Source organism: Lissotriton helveticus, chromosome 3_1 (assembly GCF_964261635.1).
Source record: "Lissotriton helveticus chromosome 3_1, aLisHel1.1, whole genome shotgun sequence".
Classification (NCBI taxonomy): Eukaryota; Metazoa; Chordata; class Amphibia; order Caudata; family Salamandridae; genus Lissotriton; species Lissotriton helveticus.
In genome coordinates, this window is record NC_136061.1 from 1,826,571,251 (window position 1) to 1,826,590,859 (window position 19,609).

The 19,609-nt window shown below is 45.1% G+C and overlaps 1 protein-coding gene across 2 annotated transcripts in view; it reads right to left on the reverse strand.

Annotated features, from left to right (window-relative positions):
* Positions 1–19,609, reverse strand: part of SYT8 (synaptotagmin 8) — a 259,634-nt gene that overhangs the window by 29,702 nt on the left and 210,323 nt on the right. For both annotated transcript variants that reach the window (XM_078682752.1, XM_078682751.1), the window contains exon 7: positions 6,928–7,045. In XM_078682752.1, coding sequence (XP_078538878.1) covers positions 6,928–7,045 — 118 coding nt within the window. The remainder of the gene's footprint in view (positions 1–6,927; positions 7,046–19,609) is intronic.

Sequence of the window (19,609 nt, forward strand, 5' to 3'; positions counted from 1 at the left end):
GATTCACGTACCTAACCTCTAATGAGGGAGAAAAGGTACCAATAGCTTACAAGTCACACTTGTACACACAAGCTGAAAAAACATTCAGTCTTGCGGAAAATGTTGTAAATGCGGTTCAAACAGCTGTAGCAAAAGAAAGAGACCAAGCCCAAGCCCAAGGCAGACAGATAACTGTTTTAACAGCAGAATCAGCCTTCGAGGCATTAACAAGCCCACGCAATTTAACTACCGTGGCATTAGATCCAAAATGGATATAATGGGAAAATTCTCTTGATACAGAAAAAGTGAAATACTATTTTGACCCGAACATGAAAAAACTGAAAGATCTAACGTATGAAAAAGAATATCCTCTGCCAATCGAAATTCTGCCCCTACGACAGTACGCCTGTGTAATATATACAGACGGATATGCAGAACCCTCAGTTTGGGGAAAACAAGCTTACAGTGCTGCGTGCGCGATTGTTAAAGGTCGTTGGCACGAAGGAAAATTTAGACTATTGGTCACTAAAACCCAATCTCTAGGAGATTGTACAGCTCAGCGAGCTGAACTACTAGCATTGAAGATGGCGCTTGAAAATACTGATCGTGAATTCCCCACACTAATAGTGTGCGATTCATATTACTGCGTTCAGTCTTATAATGAATACTTGCAGAACTGGGTTCAAAACGGTTTCAAAGATGCAAAAGGTGGCACAATCAAGCATAAAACGCTTTGGGAACAAGTAGTTCTTTTACAGAAAGAACTACAAAAGACTCACGTGATACATACACCGAGCCACCAATGTGATGGCGTTCACGTTGCGGGGAATTCATTGGCTGATGAGGCCGTGAAGGCAGCTGTGCAAACGGCTTCCGTAGCTGCTATCACCCGGTCGAAAACAAAAATAGACAGCGATATAATGCAAGCTGTCAGTGCTACGGTAAAAGATGATATAAAATCACTCCCTAAAGGCTTTCCAGTAAGTACTCATACATAACTGATGCGAATAATGTTCCATTTGCTCGAATCCCTGGAGCGGGGGATAGGGCAATTCCAAACATGGAACACAGGTTAGGACTAATTACAGCGGCGTTTCTGCCACAATATCGTTATTAAAACAGAGATATTGGTGGCCACGTATGAGAAAACAGACTAGGAACTATGTTCTAGAATGTGAGATATGCCAAAGAATGAAAGTATCAACAGTGAAACGACCAGCACAGACGCCCCATCTAATCTGAGATAAACCATTAGCGTGTGTTTACCTGGACCACTGTGGTCCCTTACAAAGGGATGGCAACTATAAATATATCATGGTCGCAGTGGATTCCTGCACGAGATTCATTTGGATGTGCCCCCAGCGCTCGGCTGACGCCAGAACTGTTATAAAAGATTTGCGAGTCTATATCGGCACATACGCAATTGGCATGCTACATTCTGACCAGGGTCCTGCTTTCAACTCTCGAGCTTATAAGGAGGCCATGACCAGCATGGGCATTGCATTGCGGTACTCTTGCCCCTTCCATCCTGAGGGAAATGGGATTGAGGAAAGAAAAAATCGAGACATAAAGCAATCTATAACGGCGAGGGTATTAGGTTCGGGTGATGGGCAGGTCCAACATTTAACAAGTGTCCAACGTAGTCTTAATAATCTGCCAAGAAATTCTCTGAAAGGTTTCAGCCCGTACGAACTATTGTTCGGGACTAGAATGCATATTCAGGATTTAGATAGTCAGACTTCAGTGGTAGAAGAAAAATGCTTTGATATCAAAGATCGTTTGGCTATTTTACAGGACTTAAATGAAACAAGAAAAGGCCTGAGCAACGTAAAGCTAAAACAGCAGCCAACAGCCACTGAAGATAAACCACCTGTCCCAGCAAGGCCTGTCTGGATTCCAAAGATTGGGGATCTGGTCAGAGAGAAGATCGCGGTGAAGAAGGAATTTGGGCCTTCTTACAGAAAAGCAGTACCTGTCTTAGCTATCAGCGGAACAAGATCAGTTGTACTACCGCCCCTTGCTGGTAAAAAGGAGAACCGAGTTGTATCCATCGACCTGGTAAAACCACAATCATGTGGCCAATAATAAGTAGTAGGCCCAGTGGACTCCCAAGATGTAGCAGAACACCAAAACTCGCTACAATACAAGAGGTTCAAACTGAGAGACTAATCACATTTGATAAACCTGCAGTGAATAAAAAAGGACTATGCAACAATGCAATGGAACTTGTGCCTCTTGAAACCCAAATTGTAACAGTTCGTCAAGAAACACCAGTCTACAACGATGTAGCCTCAGACTATGCTAATGAAACAAAGAAAAATCCAAATGCAAATGAAAATTCGGAAGCGATTCAAACAATTGACAGAACTGCATCCGGCTACTTCATCAATTTCGATGACTTTTCTGAGGATCCAAGCGAGCCTGAAGAACAGCCAACAACAAAAACCTTTAAAGACAAAGTAATAGAACTCTTTCATCAACTCAAAGAAACCTATCTGATTTCTCCATGGATTGAATTTTGGATTGTGTTAGGTGTACTTTTCCTCCTGCTTTGGCTCATCATAGTTCTTTGTTTGGGAAAATTCATTGAGGGAAAATACAGTACAATGGACACAGCAAGTCAGAACATCAACTTGGTCCGAAAGCCACACAAGTCATCTCACATCGAGAAAAGAGAACTATCATCAGTGAATGTCACAGCCAATCCAATACCCGGTGGGGTAGCATGGGACAAAACAGATTACGAAATCTATGGCCCGGTCGAACTATTGAGATATCCACACCAGTTTAAGGTTTCTTTAAGTGACTTTGTAAAACAGAGTACATTCTCTGATGATTGGGACTTTGAAAGCATTAATGATATGATGTCAGATTTAGTAATGTCAGCAAAATTTACAGAACATGATTACTTACAAGGTTCATCTAATTATGAAGAAATGTATTGTTACAACCACTATGCACATCACTATTTGCACAAATCTGCTCAACCTAGAAATGTTTTTAATTATAATCAATGGGAACATTGTGCAACTCCACCGAAAGGTAGTTCAAAAACATTTTTCGGGAAATTCCCGTACTTCTCAGGATTTAACACAAGTGATGCAGAAACGTTTTATTTCAAATTGGTAAATTAGACAGGGGTAAAAACAATGCTGACAAATACTAAATTGATTTATTCAGAAACATTTTATGAAAAAATGATTACTTTTGGTTTTGATTTCTGGAAAAACAAAATTTAAACATAAACCATCTGGGGTACCAAAGATTGGCAGGTCCAAGGTCTAGAAGCATTATTTAGAGCCTGCATGATCCCAGAACAAATTATATTCTTGAATGACACAATTCAACAGACAACCTGTCTCGGCCTAGCCAAAATTAAAGACTTAACCAAACCGTCTATTCCAAAGCCAACACCTGACAGTAATAGCACTACAGATGTTGAAATAGACGTATCCCATATTTTTAACCAAAACAGAACACATCCTGATTGGAAACAATGGTTGATCTGGACCACAGACACAAATAACTGTCAAGATAGATTCCTGAACAAAACACAGGGGTTAAAAATGACCAGGCCAGACCCAAGATACTCCCAGAGACAACATCCAGGGATAGTCACAACATACAGTGTAGGGAAACTATGCCTCGAATGGCTACAAAAATCCTCACTGGCTGAAATTAAGCAACACTTGACTTTACTTAAAGACGGTGCTGACTTGCGTGATTTCATAATGGGACCACGCAAACAGCGTCAAAAACGTTTCATAGCGGCCGGTATATACGCTACTTACAACGAGGCTTGGAAAGTGATGCAAATTAAAACAGCAGAAAAAATACGAGAAATTGATCGTATTAATTTGGAAAAATCATTTTCTGTTGTGGACAATGGGATAATGACTCTGTCCTCCAGAATATATTCACAGGACAGTATTGTATCCTCTGCTATTGATATCATAGAACAAGACTTACTTATGTTACAACACGGTCAGTCCCAATTACGTTCTATTGTACAGCTTGGCTGGATGTATGACGTTACAACGCATGCTTTTACATCGCATGCCTTTACAACGCGGTTTTTACATTGCATACCATTACAATGCATAGCGCTTTTGGGTGTTGGATAGTGAATAGTTTAATTTACTATTCCAACTCCAGTCCCCGTGGACACTAGGGAAGGTTATTGGATAGTAAATTAACCTATTCCCTATCCTAGAGCGCCCCCCAGCGCAATGCGTTGTAATGGTTTGCGTTGTAATGACCGCGTTGTAATGGTAGTGCGTTGTAAAAGTTTCGTTGTAAGTGAGGTTTCCCGCTTGGCTGGACGTTGCAAAATCTGCGTTCAGGCTTCGTGCCCTGGTGTTTAATCAACACAACGTCATTATTCTCTATCTTTAACCTTACTGATACACAAATCAGTTTGGCACAAAAAGGAGCAGACTATACGATTCTGAGTATTGAAAAACTTGAGAGATTACCATTGACAATGTCAGAAAGACCTGTCATTGAATGGATAATACATGGTATAATCACAATTCCGATAACAACTTTCCAATTTAAATATTGTCAAGAGTATATACCAGTGGGCCAGTATGAAAGGTTGGGTAAAGGGTACATTAACACAGTTGATGGACAGAATGTAGAACAATGTCATACATTCATCCCAGTACAAGGATCTGGGCCTAAATCCATCATTTGTTTGCACTCCACACCACCCTGGGTTAGGTACTGGCTATATGCAAATCAGCTCTGACCCTGTGCCTCATGGGAACAGTCCAGTCCGAACTACCAAGCCATGTCTTTCCTAGACCGGAATCAAGCATCCAAGGACCGGTTTCTGGCTATCAGCCTTCATCAGCCTGGATAGCTTGACTCCAGTGGTGTGGAGAGCATGGGACTCACGTCTGAGCATACCCAGCCCACTCGGGGTGAAAATTGCAAAAAACACAGTTGATGGACAGAATGTAGAACAATGTCATACATTCATCCCAGCACATGGATCTGGGCCTAAATCCATCGTTTTTTTGCACTCCACACCACCCTGGGTTAGACACTGGCTATATGCAGCATGGGACTCACGTCTGAGCATACCCAGCCCACTCGGGGTGAAAATTGCAAAAGGGTACATTAAGTCATCATGGAAATTACCATATACACACACATGTTACAGTGAAAAGAAACAGAATGTATTTCTTATTCGAAAAAATTGCAAACAATCACTAGGCGGTATACTTCTGTGTCAAGATATTGACCTGCATGGGGCCTGTGAGGGGACTTCAAATAACCTTTCATGTCACCAGCATGGCACACCTGCAACACGAATAGAGCCATTCTTTAGACGGCTTTCTAACGGGAGCTATATTCTAATAGTGGACCACAGCTGTTGTGGCATGGTGCCAGGAAAAGCTTATCTTGTGAGCGTTAGTTCCATAGTCACTTGCTGTATGCAAGTATTGTATCCAAACAGCACTCCAGACATGGAGGCAAAAATGTGGCCTTCTTTGAATATCTCTTCTATTCAAATTGATACTTTAAGCAGAATAAAGTCTTCCCTTTTACAGACAACTGTGCCCTTGACGTCATCAAAAGAAACGTATGATCTGCAAGTTGCAAGGACAACGGCGGAGATACATACCCTTTTATCAACAAATTGCCCAGTGCAATTCGCAGAAATGCTAAGCCAAATCCTAAATATGTCTGATACCAGTGGTATCCCACATATATTTAAGACAATTTTTTCGGGACTGTTAACACCCTTCGAAACAGTTCTGGGCATCGACTCCCTCTTATTAGACGGGCTCTAAGGGTGGAAATACTAACAAGAAAGAGACCCCTCTGCTCAATTACAGGGAGACTCCAGTCTCTCTCCCAGTTTAAAAAAGTGATAAAGAAACAACAGTGCAGAGGGTTTGAAGAACACTCAAATGCAACCACACTCAGCTTACCGTATACAAATGATAATTTACAAACCAACATATAGGATATTACACAAGTAAAGAAAAGCCTGTAAATCAGTAAAATATCTGCATCCTGTTACCTTCTTGCTTCAGCGATAAGTTGGAAGGATATGCCGGCCAAGCTTGAATCACAATTCAAGGATTAGACTCGACACAAGGTCCTTGGCGGGGTCAGGTATCTCCTGTTTTATGCTCAAGGTGCTCAGCTCTGAAAACTCCAGTTATATCTAACATTTCTGGCGAGGGCTCTGACTGGTTATGTTTTGAGTCACCCAAACAGGAGTAGGTGATATAGAGAAACATTCTTGCCTCTGCAGTCTCTTCTCCCTCTCGCCTGGCAGCTAAGAATGTTTAGCGAAGAAGAGGAGCAGCAATAATATTACGTTTTCTCTGGAGCACTTTCTTTGTGGTCCAATCACTAAACAGCCTCACCTTGCAGCTGTCATGTGCTTTGCCAGGTGGTCAAACTGAAATATATACCAAAAGCATCTACAATGTATTCACAGTTGGCATATTTCTCTGCTATTAGCCCTAGTCATGTCAATATAAAACCCATTATATCTTGCCCTTACAAGCAGTTATATCTTGACAAGGACACTGGTTCACTTTACGAGATACTACCCCACTTGACATAAGGGACATATCCCTCCATGAAGAAAAAACACATACATGGCTTCCAAAATGTTGTTGGGCTTGCATAAAACCTAATCAAGCCATCCTTGCACAAAAAGGGCACAGATAAGATGAACCACCATACACAAACCAAAAACCCATGGCGCTACTTCTCCTATGAGAAGGGCCTGGCTACTGTCCTATAAAAATAATTTTGTAGCAGAGCTCCGAATAACAAATCACTGAATGCGCTGAAATAGCAGCTCACAGGGAACTGCTGGTGAACCTACAGTTCATGGGGCTAGACAGAGAAAATATTGAAAAGGACTTCTGTTGATCAAACTGCTTCACTTCAGACCCCGGAGCATTCTCAAGCACTTACCAGAAAGCCCATCAGAGTCCATCTTTTTGAGGTTTTTGGCCTCCAGAATAACCACAGTCAATGTGCTGGTACTTGGGACGTATCGCAAAGAGAAGCAGATGTCTCCTAGGTGCTCTTGCTGCATTTTAAAATAAAGCAAATAAGAGAAGAGTCACTATTCAACCCCAGGAGTTTCGTTTGTGCAAGTACATGCAAAACGTTTTATAGACCAATGAAAGAAAAAACATCCATCAAAACATTAAGCTAGGTCTTATATCATATAGAGTTCCCTTACTATTCTGTATTTTGGTAATTTCCTACAATGATTATACTGTGTTTCTTTGTCTTTGGAAAGGGTGAATTCCTTTTTAGGTCTCGCCTGAGCTAGTGCATGCGCTGACCTGGCGAGACATTTAGTAACTGGGTTTTCAAAGTGCTACCCAAAGGCTTTTGCCGGCCTCCAGCGTGCGGTTACGCGCGTGTGCACGTGCACAGGCCATCTGGCTTTCTGTAATGTCTCATTAAGCCTTACAGCGCATGAATCCCCTTCCCTACCCCTCCCTTCTCCCACTCCCTCCTCATCAGCCTCTCTTATTATAAAGCTTCCCGCGTCGCGCTGTTGGAGATCCATTTCACAGGGAAGCAACTAAATGAAAGAAGGAAAGAGAGGTGGGCTGCTCGCACGCACCACTCATTCCTTCTGTAACTCTGCCTTTTTTTTAATCCCCTACTTCCCTCCGTGTCCCCTTCTTCCACCCCTATTTCCACATATTGATTTCTTTAGGGCAATATTTGGGTTTAACTATTACAAGCGTTTAGCGCGCACTCCCATTGCATAAAGCCACGCTCCCCTTTCCCCGAGTCCCATGTTGTATCCACCCTTTTTGTTCTTTCATTCCATCTCTTGTCTCCACCTTTCCACTGCCGTTCTCCACTCAGTGCTTTGAAGTGCCTTTGCATGCCACAGACGTTCTAGAAGCACCAACCATGATAAGACATAACAACCCGCAGCACCCCCTCGGTCCTTCATCCTTAGAACCAATCACCACGCTGCATGGTCACGCTCCATCGAAACGAGACAATTAAAAAAGCCCAATACTGTATAAAATGCTTGTTGGATCCATTTCACACGGAAGCAACTAAATGAAAGAAGGAAAGAGAGGTGGGTTGCTCGCCCGCACCACTCGTTCCTTCTGTCCCTCTGCCTTTTTTTCTAATCCCCTACTTCCCTCCATGTCCCCTGCTTCCACCCCTATTTCCACATATTGATTTCTTTAGGGCAGTATTTGGGCTGAACTATTCCAAGTGTTTAGCACGCACCCCCACTGCATAAACCACGCTCCCCTTTCCCCGGTTTCCATGTTGTATCCACCCTTTATGTTCTTCCCTTCCCTCTCTTGTCTCCACCTTTCCTCTGCCATTCTCCACTCAGCACTTTGAAGCGCCTTTGCGCACCATGGACGTTCTAGAAGCATCGACCATGATAAGACATAACAACCTGCAGCACCTCCTCGGCCCTTCATCCTTAGAACCAATCACCTCGCTGCATGGTCACGCTCCATCGAAACGAGACAATTAAAAAGCCCATTACTGTATAAAACCAGACATGTGTTCTGACATCTCCGGGGCTGTAAAGAATACACGCCGTGACAGAGAAGCCTCAGTTTTCCAGCAGAAACGCCTCGGAGGTGCAGCCGCGGTGACCTCCAGACTGTCTCTCGCGGTGCCCCTCCAGGGCCTGCCGAAGGGAGTCATTATTGCAGCTTGGTCCTTCCGGACAGCAGAGGGCCTTTTAAAGAGCTTATTGCTTTATAAAACAAGCATTGGTATAGCCAATAGGTCTCGCCTTTGGGACCTTATACGTGTTTAGCCATGCAACACTTGATGTTGTTGTACCAAGGATATTGTGCTGGATATCCTTGGTGCAACAACATCAACTGTTGCATGGCTAAACACTTATATAAGGTCCCAAAAGCGGGACCTATTGGCTCTGCCAATGCTTGTTTCACTTGCTTAGGAGACAGTTTCTCCAATCTTAGCCTATGTGGCTTTCTGGTAATGTCGATAACTCTTCATACAAGTTCTCTATACAAGTGTTGACTATTTCTGAGGTATTTATGGTCCTATTTAGATGTGGGGAGAGGGACTAACACCGAGCAGGCATAATCTCCACCACCACTCGGCAAGGATCTACTAACTGCATCATTGTGGCTCAATTACAGGGTCAGCAAGACTTAGCGGGAAAATGGAGGGTGGTGACAGATAGTACTATGGCAGTGCTAGCTCTACCACACTGATATTCCCATGTGAACCTGGTGAAACTCATTCCTGGCTGGTAGCTGATGTGCCACTCACTACCAATAATGCAGCAAGTGCAATGGCACGAGAGCCAGGACTCATAGGGGCCCACTGCGCGCCAACTGTGGTTGATTTCACTACCGAACCAGGAAGCACGTTTTCAATACTTTCATTGGGGCCCAAGGCACCTTTGCTGCACCAATGAGCAGGCAAACACTACTTCAAGGCGACTATCACCCTGGACACTGGGAAATGTCAAGGATTCCCACCAGCACTGTCTTGCATGCATTACAGAGCAAGGGAGGAATCCTGGAGATTCAAAACAAATGTAATCCTAACAACTGGCATGGTGCCATGGGAAGCGGGGTGATCGTAGCCATGTCCTCTGCTCTTGTCATCAGGGAATACATCTGCCAGAGAGAGAAGGAGATGGGACTACTATTACCTGGGAGCAGGCATGCCCAACCACCAACACCCTGACTCCTTTCTAGGCGTATGTTAAAAGCATTCATTAAGTACACCCACCTGCCTCCAAGTTGGCGTGCATCTTGCAGCTCCCTGGCTCTGGTGAAGGTAGAACTACTATCTTCTGTAGAATCATCTACTCCCCTTTGGGAAGCAGGCAACGGAATGTGTGAAGGGGTCTGTCTACTGCTTCACGACGTCAAGATGTAAAGAAGAACCCAACATGGGTGTTCCTTTATCCTATCCTTAAAAGAATATGACTGTCTTTCACTTTTCATTAGATCTGTCCATAGGATGACCTTACTCTCCGAATCCTCTTCTTAACCATTTAGTTTCCTTTGTTTCTTTCTTAGTATGAGTTTTGATATGATTTCAGCGGTTGACAGCATATTCGGAACGGTGATTTTTTTCTGTTCCTTAGAGTTGTCTCTCCTTTCACTTTATACTAGTTTTAGAAGTATTTTTGTTAATTCTCGTTGCTTGAACAACCTAATATGGGCACTGGTTGCTGTAGCAGCTGGTGTCCTTGAAAAGTGGTGGCGGGTAAAAGGGAAAGGGTGGGGGGGGGGGACAACGGGCAACAAATAAAAAAAAAACATTACATTTTAGAAAATAACGTTCCTGCTGCCAGCCGCATCGTGCTCTTCTGCTCCAGTCCACTGCAGGCACAGGCTCCCAGACTCCTCTGAGGCCAGTCCTAACGCTGCTCTCATGCATGAGTGCAGCGTCAGGATTGGCCTGAGCACCCTGAATTTGCGCTCCCAGTGAGACTGGGAGCCTGTGCCTGCAGTCTTCAACCTAGCAAAGCAGCTTGGGTTGGAGACGGCTTTAGTGTACCCCCCTCCAGTGACTGTCATTCCCCTGCCCCCCCCCCCGTCCCCAAAGACTCAGCTGGAAAACGGAAAAATAAAACTATAATAAAACATGTTTATTATCATTTTATTTTTCCTTGCCTGCCGCAGGATTTGGGGTAGCTGGTGGGGAAGTAGGAGGTGGGGCGACACTACTCCACCATAGCAGAAGAGCCACTGTTGACTGGCTTCCAATCGAGCTCTCCAAATCAGTCAAACGCGTGTTGTAAAAAACAAATTCCACCACTTGGCTTGGTAACTGCGCCACCATTATACTGCCCACATTCCCTCACAGCCATTTGCAGTCTTCTTCATGGTTGTAGGCACAAGATTACACGCGAGCTCTCACTACCATCAGTGGCGGCTCCTCGAGGGAGTACTGCAGGGTGGTAAGGCGGGACGGGGAGGGGCAGGGTGGGGGTAGTAAACTCCGGCATATGGCCGAACGGAGTTAAGTAAATAAATAAATAAAACGAATTACATTGCACGCTCTGCATCGCCATTTGGCGTTGCAGCACGCACAATGTAATTTGTTTTATTTATTTATTTACTTAACTCCGTTCGGCCGTATGCAGCAGTTTACAATCCTACAACCTGCCCCTCCCCCGCCCTGCCCCACTGCCCCGCAGCACTCCCTTGAGGAGCCACCACTGCTACCACTGTCAGCGATGTGTCTGTTGTGTCTGTGATGTGCACTTCATTTGCTTGTGTGAACAATATTCATCAACATTCCCCACTTTGTTATGACACAAACAGGAAATACCTTATTATATGAAACGGTACTACAATTGGATGATAGATTGTGTGAATGTTCTCATTCATGCATTCATTCATTTATTCTCTCATCTTGCTTCTGCTTTTTCTTGGTAAGTGCAGAACATCCACATCAACTCCAATTAACAATTGCTGTTCCATGCCAAATATAGTAACATTTAACCCCTCTGCATTTTCCCTGCAGTCTCATGACAGGAATGAGAAAGCCCTGCACTGCTACCAATTGCCATGTTCAGGAACTCTCAACCCTTACAGTTCCACCTTGCTCCATCTTAGGTCATTGACATCTATGTTATATACATTTTTAACATGTAAATGTTCTGTAGAAACAGGCTGGTGTCAGCCAGTGAGGAGAGGAGCCAGGAGACCATCGTGTAGATTAAAGACAGTGCTTAATTTGTAGAAGAATACCATCATCATCAAAGCTTTATTCGATATACAGAATATCATAAAAGCACATCAAAATATAAAATCACAATTCATTAACAATACATTTTAAAAAGATTATAGTAAAAGACCTTTTGTATCACAATAAATAGGTTAAGAATATATTAAACTTTAGCAGCTTTGTGAAGATTTAAACATATAAAAGATTCAGCTAAAACTTAAATCATTTAGTAGCCTTCTGCCTAATCATCCAGGCCCAACTAAGAAATTTGGCCACCCCACACACTAAGGTTGTGCTAGCATCAGCCTTAAGTATTCTAAGTGCAGCGGAGTGGTCCCTGGTTCCAAGCAACAGACACACAGGTTTGAGCCATTTCTGTCTGGGTTTTGCATAGGCTGGGCATACAAAAAAGACATGAGGGATATTTTCCATGACACCTTCACAGATTGGGCAGTCAGGAGAAGTTTGGTGCGGGGGCTTCCACTTACAGGTATGATTGTGAAGGGGGAGTGTTCCCAACCTAAACTGGATGAAAAGGGATCTATCTCTTGGTTTCTTAATAAAATCTAAGTAAGACCCCAGGCGAGGCTTTAATTTATGCAGTCGAAATGCCTCAGTTAGCCTACCTAGGTTTGGGTCCCTCTGCTCTTGATCGTCAACCCATGTCCAATAGGCTCGCTTGGTTTCAGCCTTTGATAAAGATACCCCAGGCTCCCAATCAGCTGGCAAGCCCGTTACAAGCAGAAGCTTCTTTATATTTCTAATCCAACTGATTTTGTGGGCTCCATGAAGGTTCATGACTTCTCTTAAACCATCTACATACCTTGAGAGCTCCGGGGTCCGCCATAGCCGAGCCCAATATAAAAGGGGGCGTAGAGTGGCTAGATCCTTAATAGAGCGGCGACCCAGATCACTCAAGAGTGGTTTGGTGGGAGTACCCCTCGGGAGCGATACCAGTTCCTTAAAGAACTTGTTCTCTGCAGTGACTAAAGCATCAACACAGTCAAAGCCCCAAAGCTCTGCGCCGTAAAGGGCGCACCCTACAGCTTTTGCAGCGTAGATGTTCAAAGCAGGAGCAATGGGCTTGGAGGTGGATGGACGGTGTTCTCTCCCTAATACTCCAACCACCCTTTTTTGGCTTAATGCCATTTTATCAATATGTGGCTGCCATTTCAATTTGTCCGAAATTCTAATTCCCAAGTAGTCGAATTCTTTTACACGTTCCAATGGCACCCCATCCAGGGAAAGGGTGGCTCTGGACGACCTACTCGGGTTAAAATAGAGGAGCTTAGTTTCCGAGGTATTTATAACAAGACCCCTGAGCTTACAAAACAGACAAAAGCGATGCAGCAGCTTCTGCAATCCTGCGGGAGTTTTTGAAACCAACAATGTATCGTCAGCAAAGAGAAGTGCGGGGACTTTATCACCCGCCAAGACCGGGGCATCAGCGTTAATTTCCAGCAAAAAAGAGACTACACCATTCACAAATAGCGTGAAAAGTGTCGGGGATAGTACGCAGCCCTGGCGTACCCCTCAGTTAACAGGGATTTTATCCGTTTTTTGCTCCTGTGATCCCCATCTAATACGGGCGTAGGTACCATCATGCATGCGTGCCAGGAGATTCAAAATGGGTAAGGGAATCCCCATCTCCTCCAGGATCAGCCATAGGCGGTCTCGGGGGACCAGTCAAAGGCGGTCTTTAAGCCAATGAATGCCAAATAAAGACCGCCTTTGCCAATGGTAACCACCTTCCAATGTAAAAGTACCAGCCTAAATGCCTGATCTATCGTGCTTGTGCAGGCCCTAAAGCCCGCCTGGAAGGATGAGATGGTGTTGTTCTCATCAGCCCAGGAAAGAATCCTCTCCAAGAGTACCCTGCCAACCAATTTCTGCCCCGCGTCTATAAGACTGATTGGGCGATAGTTGGCAGGGTCCACCCTGTGGCCCTTCTTGTATATGGGGATAACTTCGGCCGCCTTCCATGAGTTCGGGACAGGTGAGCCTTCCAACAGTGCATTCGTAAAGCTTACAAAGTAAGAGGCCCAACCTTCAGGATTGGCTTTAAAAAGGTCGCCCGGTACACCATCCTGCCCTGGGGCTTTAGCAGGTACAATCTTAGATATTGCAGCCAGCACTTCTTTCTTATCAACTCTAATGAGGGGAGCCTGTCCAGAACCAGTAGCCAGGGCACCGCTCAAATGCCCTGGGGCTCCGAGCGGTTCTACACCCCCGTAGAGTTTACTAAAGTGCTCAAACCATTCGCTATCTGTAATATGGTTGGGGGTTTGGTCCGGGTCACAGCCGTTCGATCTTCTGGCTAGGACCCAAAACAACTCCCCATTCTTGGTTTTACTTGCAGCTCTGAGGCTTTCCCAGTGAGATTCTTCCCACTCCCTTTTAGCTGTGGTATGGCTTGTCTATAGTGCAGTCTGGCCAACCGAACAGCAACTGGATTGCTGGATTTAATAGCAAGAATCAAGTTATTTTTCATCATTCTACAGTTACTATCAAACCATTTCTGCGCTGGCTTGACAGTTATCGGGCTCTTTTTAACTGGGACTACAAACAGTTTGCCAATCTGATCTATAGTATCAGTATAAATAGTTACTGCCTCCGCAGGCCCAGCCACACCATTACATACTGCAGAAAGCCTTAAGGACTGCTCACTAAAGATTCCATCCAGTGCACTTAATCTAGTTTCGTCCATGCTGAACTTGGGCCACTTGAGGAATCTATTGCAATTAGATGGTACAACTCTCTTAGTTATTAACCACGCACTATTTGAAGGGGTATGCTCCTTTCTCTGCCACAGGTCCACCAATGTAAGGGACAGGGGGTTATGGTCGCTCTCCACTGACGGTATAATGACCATGTCCACCACTGACTTCCATGCTCTCCTGTCCACCATTATATAATCAATTCTACTTTCACACGATACTCTGTTATATGTATTTGCCCCCTGAGCATCGGAGATGGTGCGACCATTTACAGCTCTTAGTCCTGTTTCAATCATTAGGCCATTTAATTGGATGACAACTGGGGACCATCTCCTCACAGGCGTGAGCAAGAGGGGCGGAATACCCCATCGGGCATCATCCTCATGCACCCCAAGAATGTCATCTGCTGCCAAAGGCTCAAACGAACAATTAAGGTCCCCAGCAACCAGAACTAAGGAATCAGGAGAACACAATTTAAGCAAATCAGATAAGGTAGCAATAGTGGAAGATTTGGCCCCCCATTGGGTGCCTCTAGCATATACATCAAAGAATTCCCAAGTGGGAATACCATTCATACCCCTAATGGAAAGTCTCATAACATCCAAAGATGAGCAAGTGTGATGAGTGATCTTAAGGTTAAGGTCAACCCTTACCCATGCCATAAGCCCTCCAGAAGGACGACCTCGCCCAACCGTAGTAGCAGGTACATAAAAACAAGAAAATCCCTGCTTATATAAAGGTTCGAGACACCATGTCTCCTGAAACATACATATGTCATACCCATCTATGAAATTATTCCAATCCGGTAGTGAAAGCTTGTTTCGCAGACCTGCCACATTCCACGAGACAAGTTTAAGGTTATTAACGTGAGGATTACCGGGAATATGGACACATGAAGTTACACTTAAGTCATGACTAGTAACAATATTAGCAATCCTCATAGGTTCCAGAGCTGATTTTGAAGACTCACTTAAGTCCTGACTAGTAACAATATTAGCAATCCTCATAGGTTCCGGAGCTGAATTTGAAGGCTCAGGGCCCAAGGGCTGTGGTGACACAGAAGAGTGGGGAGAGCAACTGCCCAAAGAGAAAGAGGAACTGTTCAACACTCTTACTCCATCATCGAGTCAATCAACAGCCTCCAAACAATCAAAACGGTTATGGTTGGAGATAAGGTCCAAGTGAAGGGAGGGCATAAGTCATCCCCCCTGAGGTGGTCCCCTCCTATTCCGCTGCACTAGTGTCCAACCATCTATCTGTGAGATAAAATGACCTGGGGGATAAAAATAAGTCAGTGGGAGAGAGTGAATGGTCGCACCTGCACTGGGGTATCTCCAATTACAAATATGATCAACAATTCTAGGGTTGTTAAAATTGATCAAAATACAATCGCCCCTTATATTTTTGGCCAAATGACCGACCCATGCTACCCTTCGAATCATAAGTATTTTGCCAACAAGATAAGGGGGCAGTGGTCTGTTCGTGTTTAACCAATGTACAACCCTATTCCGCAGTTTTGTGGGGGTTTCTACTTCGTGTTTGCCCAACTCTGGTACCCCGGCTAGGATTACCACAAGTGGACAAACCTCCGGGGGTAAATTTAAAATATTTTTACCTATATTAGAATGGGCAATTGGGACCTCACCACCTATACTGTCGTGTGGTATATTATGCTTTTGTGATCTATTTAAATTAGCAGATGCTATGTCCCTAATGGGAGGTGCAACTGGAGGAGCAGATGAAACCCTATGGGCTAAGTTTGACACTATTACGTCCTTCTGGACGGCTGGAGCCGGAGCCTTTTTCCCACAGGTTTTAGCTAGTGACTTAGTAGCTGTGGGAATAGTATCCCTTAAGGGGGGTTCTACAATTCCCTTGAGGTCGCGCTCAATCCTTTTTAAATGTAGCTCGATCTTACTCAGTCTTTCCTCTATTGGAGCTAGAAGAACTCTAAGAGTCTTATAGATAGCATTTGACTCAACCTCCGTCAGCCCTTCCAAATCGCCTTGACTGGGCAAACCACCTGTTACCTGGTGGACCCTACAAGGCAGGGAAGGATCAGCTAAGCCCGGGGCAGGGTTTACAGAGGGCTGCTCCAGGGTAGTTGGAATTTCTTTCAAGTTTTTTGGGGCTTTCTTTTTCCTCCCACCAATGTTGTTTGCTAGCCCTTGCTTGTTTTTTGGAATTTCCCCGGGTCTCTCCCTCGCTGTTGTCTAGTATTGTGCACCTTAACTGCATTGGGCACAGGGGGCAACCTTTGGGGGGATAACAACAATGATTCTGAGACCGTGGACTGACTATCAGGTGAAGCCTGTGAAGCCTGTGATAAGTCACAAGAGGGGAGCTGTGGAATGGGGAGTTCTAAAATTGGCGAAGCACCTATACCACCATTACCACTGAAGTTCACAGGTGTTCGCACATTCGCAATATGTCCCATCGAAGACCTCCTTGCAATAGCCAGTTCCTGGGAAACACGTCGCTCCATTATTGTGATCCCCTCATCAACAACACAGTTCATCCTCGTTATGAACTGGTCCATGGCTCCCATAAAATTGACAGTGTCCACTCTCCCCTTAGCCTCCTTAGAAGGCATTGCAGAAATCCCAGTAAACTACAATAATGTACATCAGCAGAATACTCACAGGGGTAGGCCGTATGGTGGATGAAAGGGGGATGGCCCGACCCGGCCTTGAACGGGCTTAAACGGGCCCACCCTTGGCCCGGGCTTCGCCCGGCGTCCCGCGAAGCGGACCTCAGCGCCGATTTAAAGCACCTCCGGGTGCAGGCGCGAGGTCAGAGGTGCGCGCCGCCGCTGAGGCTTCCGGGAGTTGTGGTCCTGGGGTGGCGGCGCGATGCAAAAGAGAGATTGACTCTTGGCCGGTGGCGGCGTTCATGTCCCCGGTATGGCCTGGGTACAGGTAGGTGCTTTCTCTGTCTCCCCCGAGCTCCGCCGACCTCAGCGCCGATTTAAAGCGCCTCCGGGCGCTGGCGCGAGGTCAGAGGTGCGCGCCGCCACTGAGGCTTCCGGGAGTTGTGGTCCCGGGGCGGCGGCGCGATGCAAAAGAGAGATTGACTCTTGGCCGGTGGCGGCGTTCGTGTCCCCGGTATGGTCTGGGTACAGGTAGGTGCTTTCTCTGTCTCCCTACGTGCTGGAGCCCAAAGCTTCATTCAAAACCCCCAGCCGGTGCTACTTAAGGTCAGGGTGCCAAATAAGAATGCGTAGTCTTGATTTCACCACATGCCTGCTTGATCCAGCAAGCGGCACTCCCTGCCTCTTTATCTCAATCTTGCAGGATACTATTCATCCCTGCTTTCTCCCTCTGTAGCGTTTTCTACATATTGCTCTTCCCCTTTCTTTCTGCCTTAGGTGTTTTTTCTCTCTTTCTCGGGATCAAAGTTTGCTGAGGAATTATTTGTGCCAGGCCCCAAAGATTAGAGCCTGAGCTCCTCACCTGCAACCACTGGCTAAAATTAAGCACTGGGGCTTCCCTGTGCTGTTCTTTTGATAGGTCTCTGCGCATGAGTATTTCAGGACGGAAGAACCATAGTGATAGGGTGGAACTGGTGTTTGAATATCTGTGAAACACTTTTTTGTGGAAGCACACAACATATGCCCAATCAAAACATGTACTTCTGGCTCCCGACACGAGGGCGGAATCAAAGTTCCGCTCTTGTGTTGCTCACATAATTCTTTGGCGACAGCTGCGCTGTCAAGCCAGACAATAAAAAAGTGCTTCAGGGTTAAAGTGTACAGCATCATCATTCATAGCTGTCCTAGGATGCACTGGGTGCAGAGCATCTGTACAAAGCGAGCATGTCAGATACATTAGGTTACTTCATGGTCATCTAGTGACTGCACCTTATTCATCCACGTTTCTTAACAGAAGGACATTTACTTAAAGGATATTGTAAAGAGTATTGTTGTTTGGTTTTCCATCAGCATCACATGGCACGTTGAGTTGCTGCATAATCTCTATTTAACATGGGCAATTTGTGGAATTAAGTTTGGTCTAGTAAAATCAAGGGCTATTACATTTTCATTTTGATAACTTTATTTCGGTCATAGACCATAAAAGTGCAGTTAAAATACATACATGCGCTAAGATAAAATACATAAATAGTTAAAAACATTGAGTTAAAAAAATTATTAAACAGTAAGTTATCAAAAGGGAAAGGGGTAGCGATCAACAGAGTTTATCCCAGTTAATCATGATAGACCTTCTACGCCACATGCCATATAGGTAGCGGGAAACAGAGAACACAATAAGAGGGGAGGTGTCGTGTCTTAAGATTCTGCAGGCTTGTGCACATTGTTTCAGTCCCAAATTTCTACACAACGGTGCCAACCAGCATCTCCGTAATTTACTATAGGCTGGGCAGAAGACAAAACGTGGACGATGTCTTCTTTACTGCTTTTGCAAGCTGGGCAGATTCCATCTTCTCGTCCAGCCCATGTACAAGTCAATGCCCCGATAGGCAGACAGCCATGTCTTAATTGGGTGTACAATTTCCTTGCTAGTACAGGCTGTATTAGGTCCAAAAATTCCTCCCTCTTGGGTGCGAGTTTCACCTGCAGAAATTCTGTAGTCAGCCTGCCCATGGTTGTCGAGCTGTATAGCAAACTTAAGTTATAATGTCTCAAAGAGGCCAACAGCTCTTTTCTCAGTACCGCTGGGCAGCTCACCTCCGGGGTCTCCCATAATTGGGGGAGGCCAATATTATATGCAAGGGCTTTGATGTGTGATAACCAAGGTGTATTCTTGCCCTTCAACCGCTCCCAAACTACAGAGAATTCAGCTCTATAATCCACTAACTCCGGAACTGTCCAGAGCCTTCTCCAATACAGGAGAGGTCGAGCAGCTAGCAGTTCTGTAATGGGCTCTAGACCTAGGTCTAATCTCAGGGGTACAAGCGGGGTACTCTGGGGAAGACCCCCCAAGTTCCTCATGAAGGCCTGCTCCACCTTAAGGAGGCTTTGCGTGTTCGTGTAACCCCACAGTTCTGCGGCATACATCACAGTTGGCCTAGCTTGGGTACCATAGATCTCTAGGGGAGGGGTAACTGGGTTGTTTTTTGGAACTTGCCTATGCCCCCTACGATCTGCGAAAGCCTCAGGGTGGATTTAGATACCTGTGGACCCCAACCAAAATCTTCAGTCAGGTTGACACCCAGGTAAACAAAGGTTCTCACCCGTTCGAGCGGGGTACCAT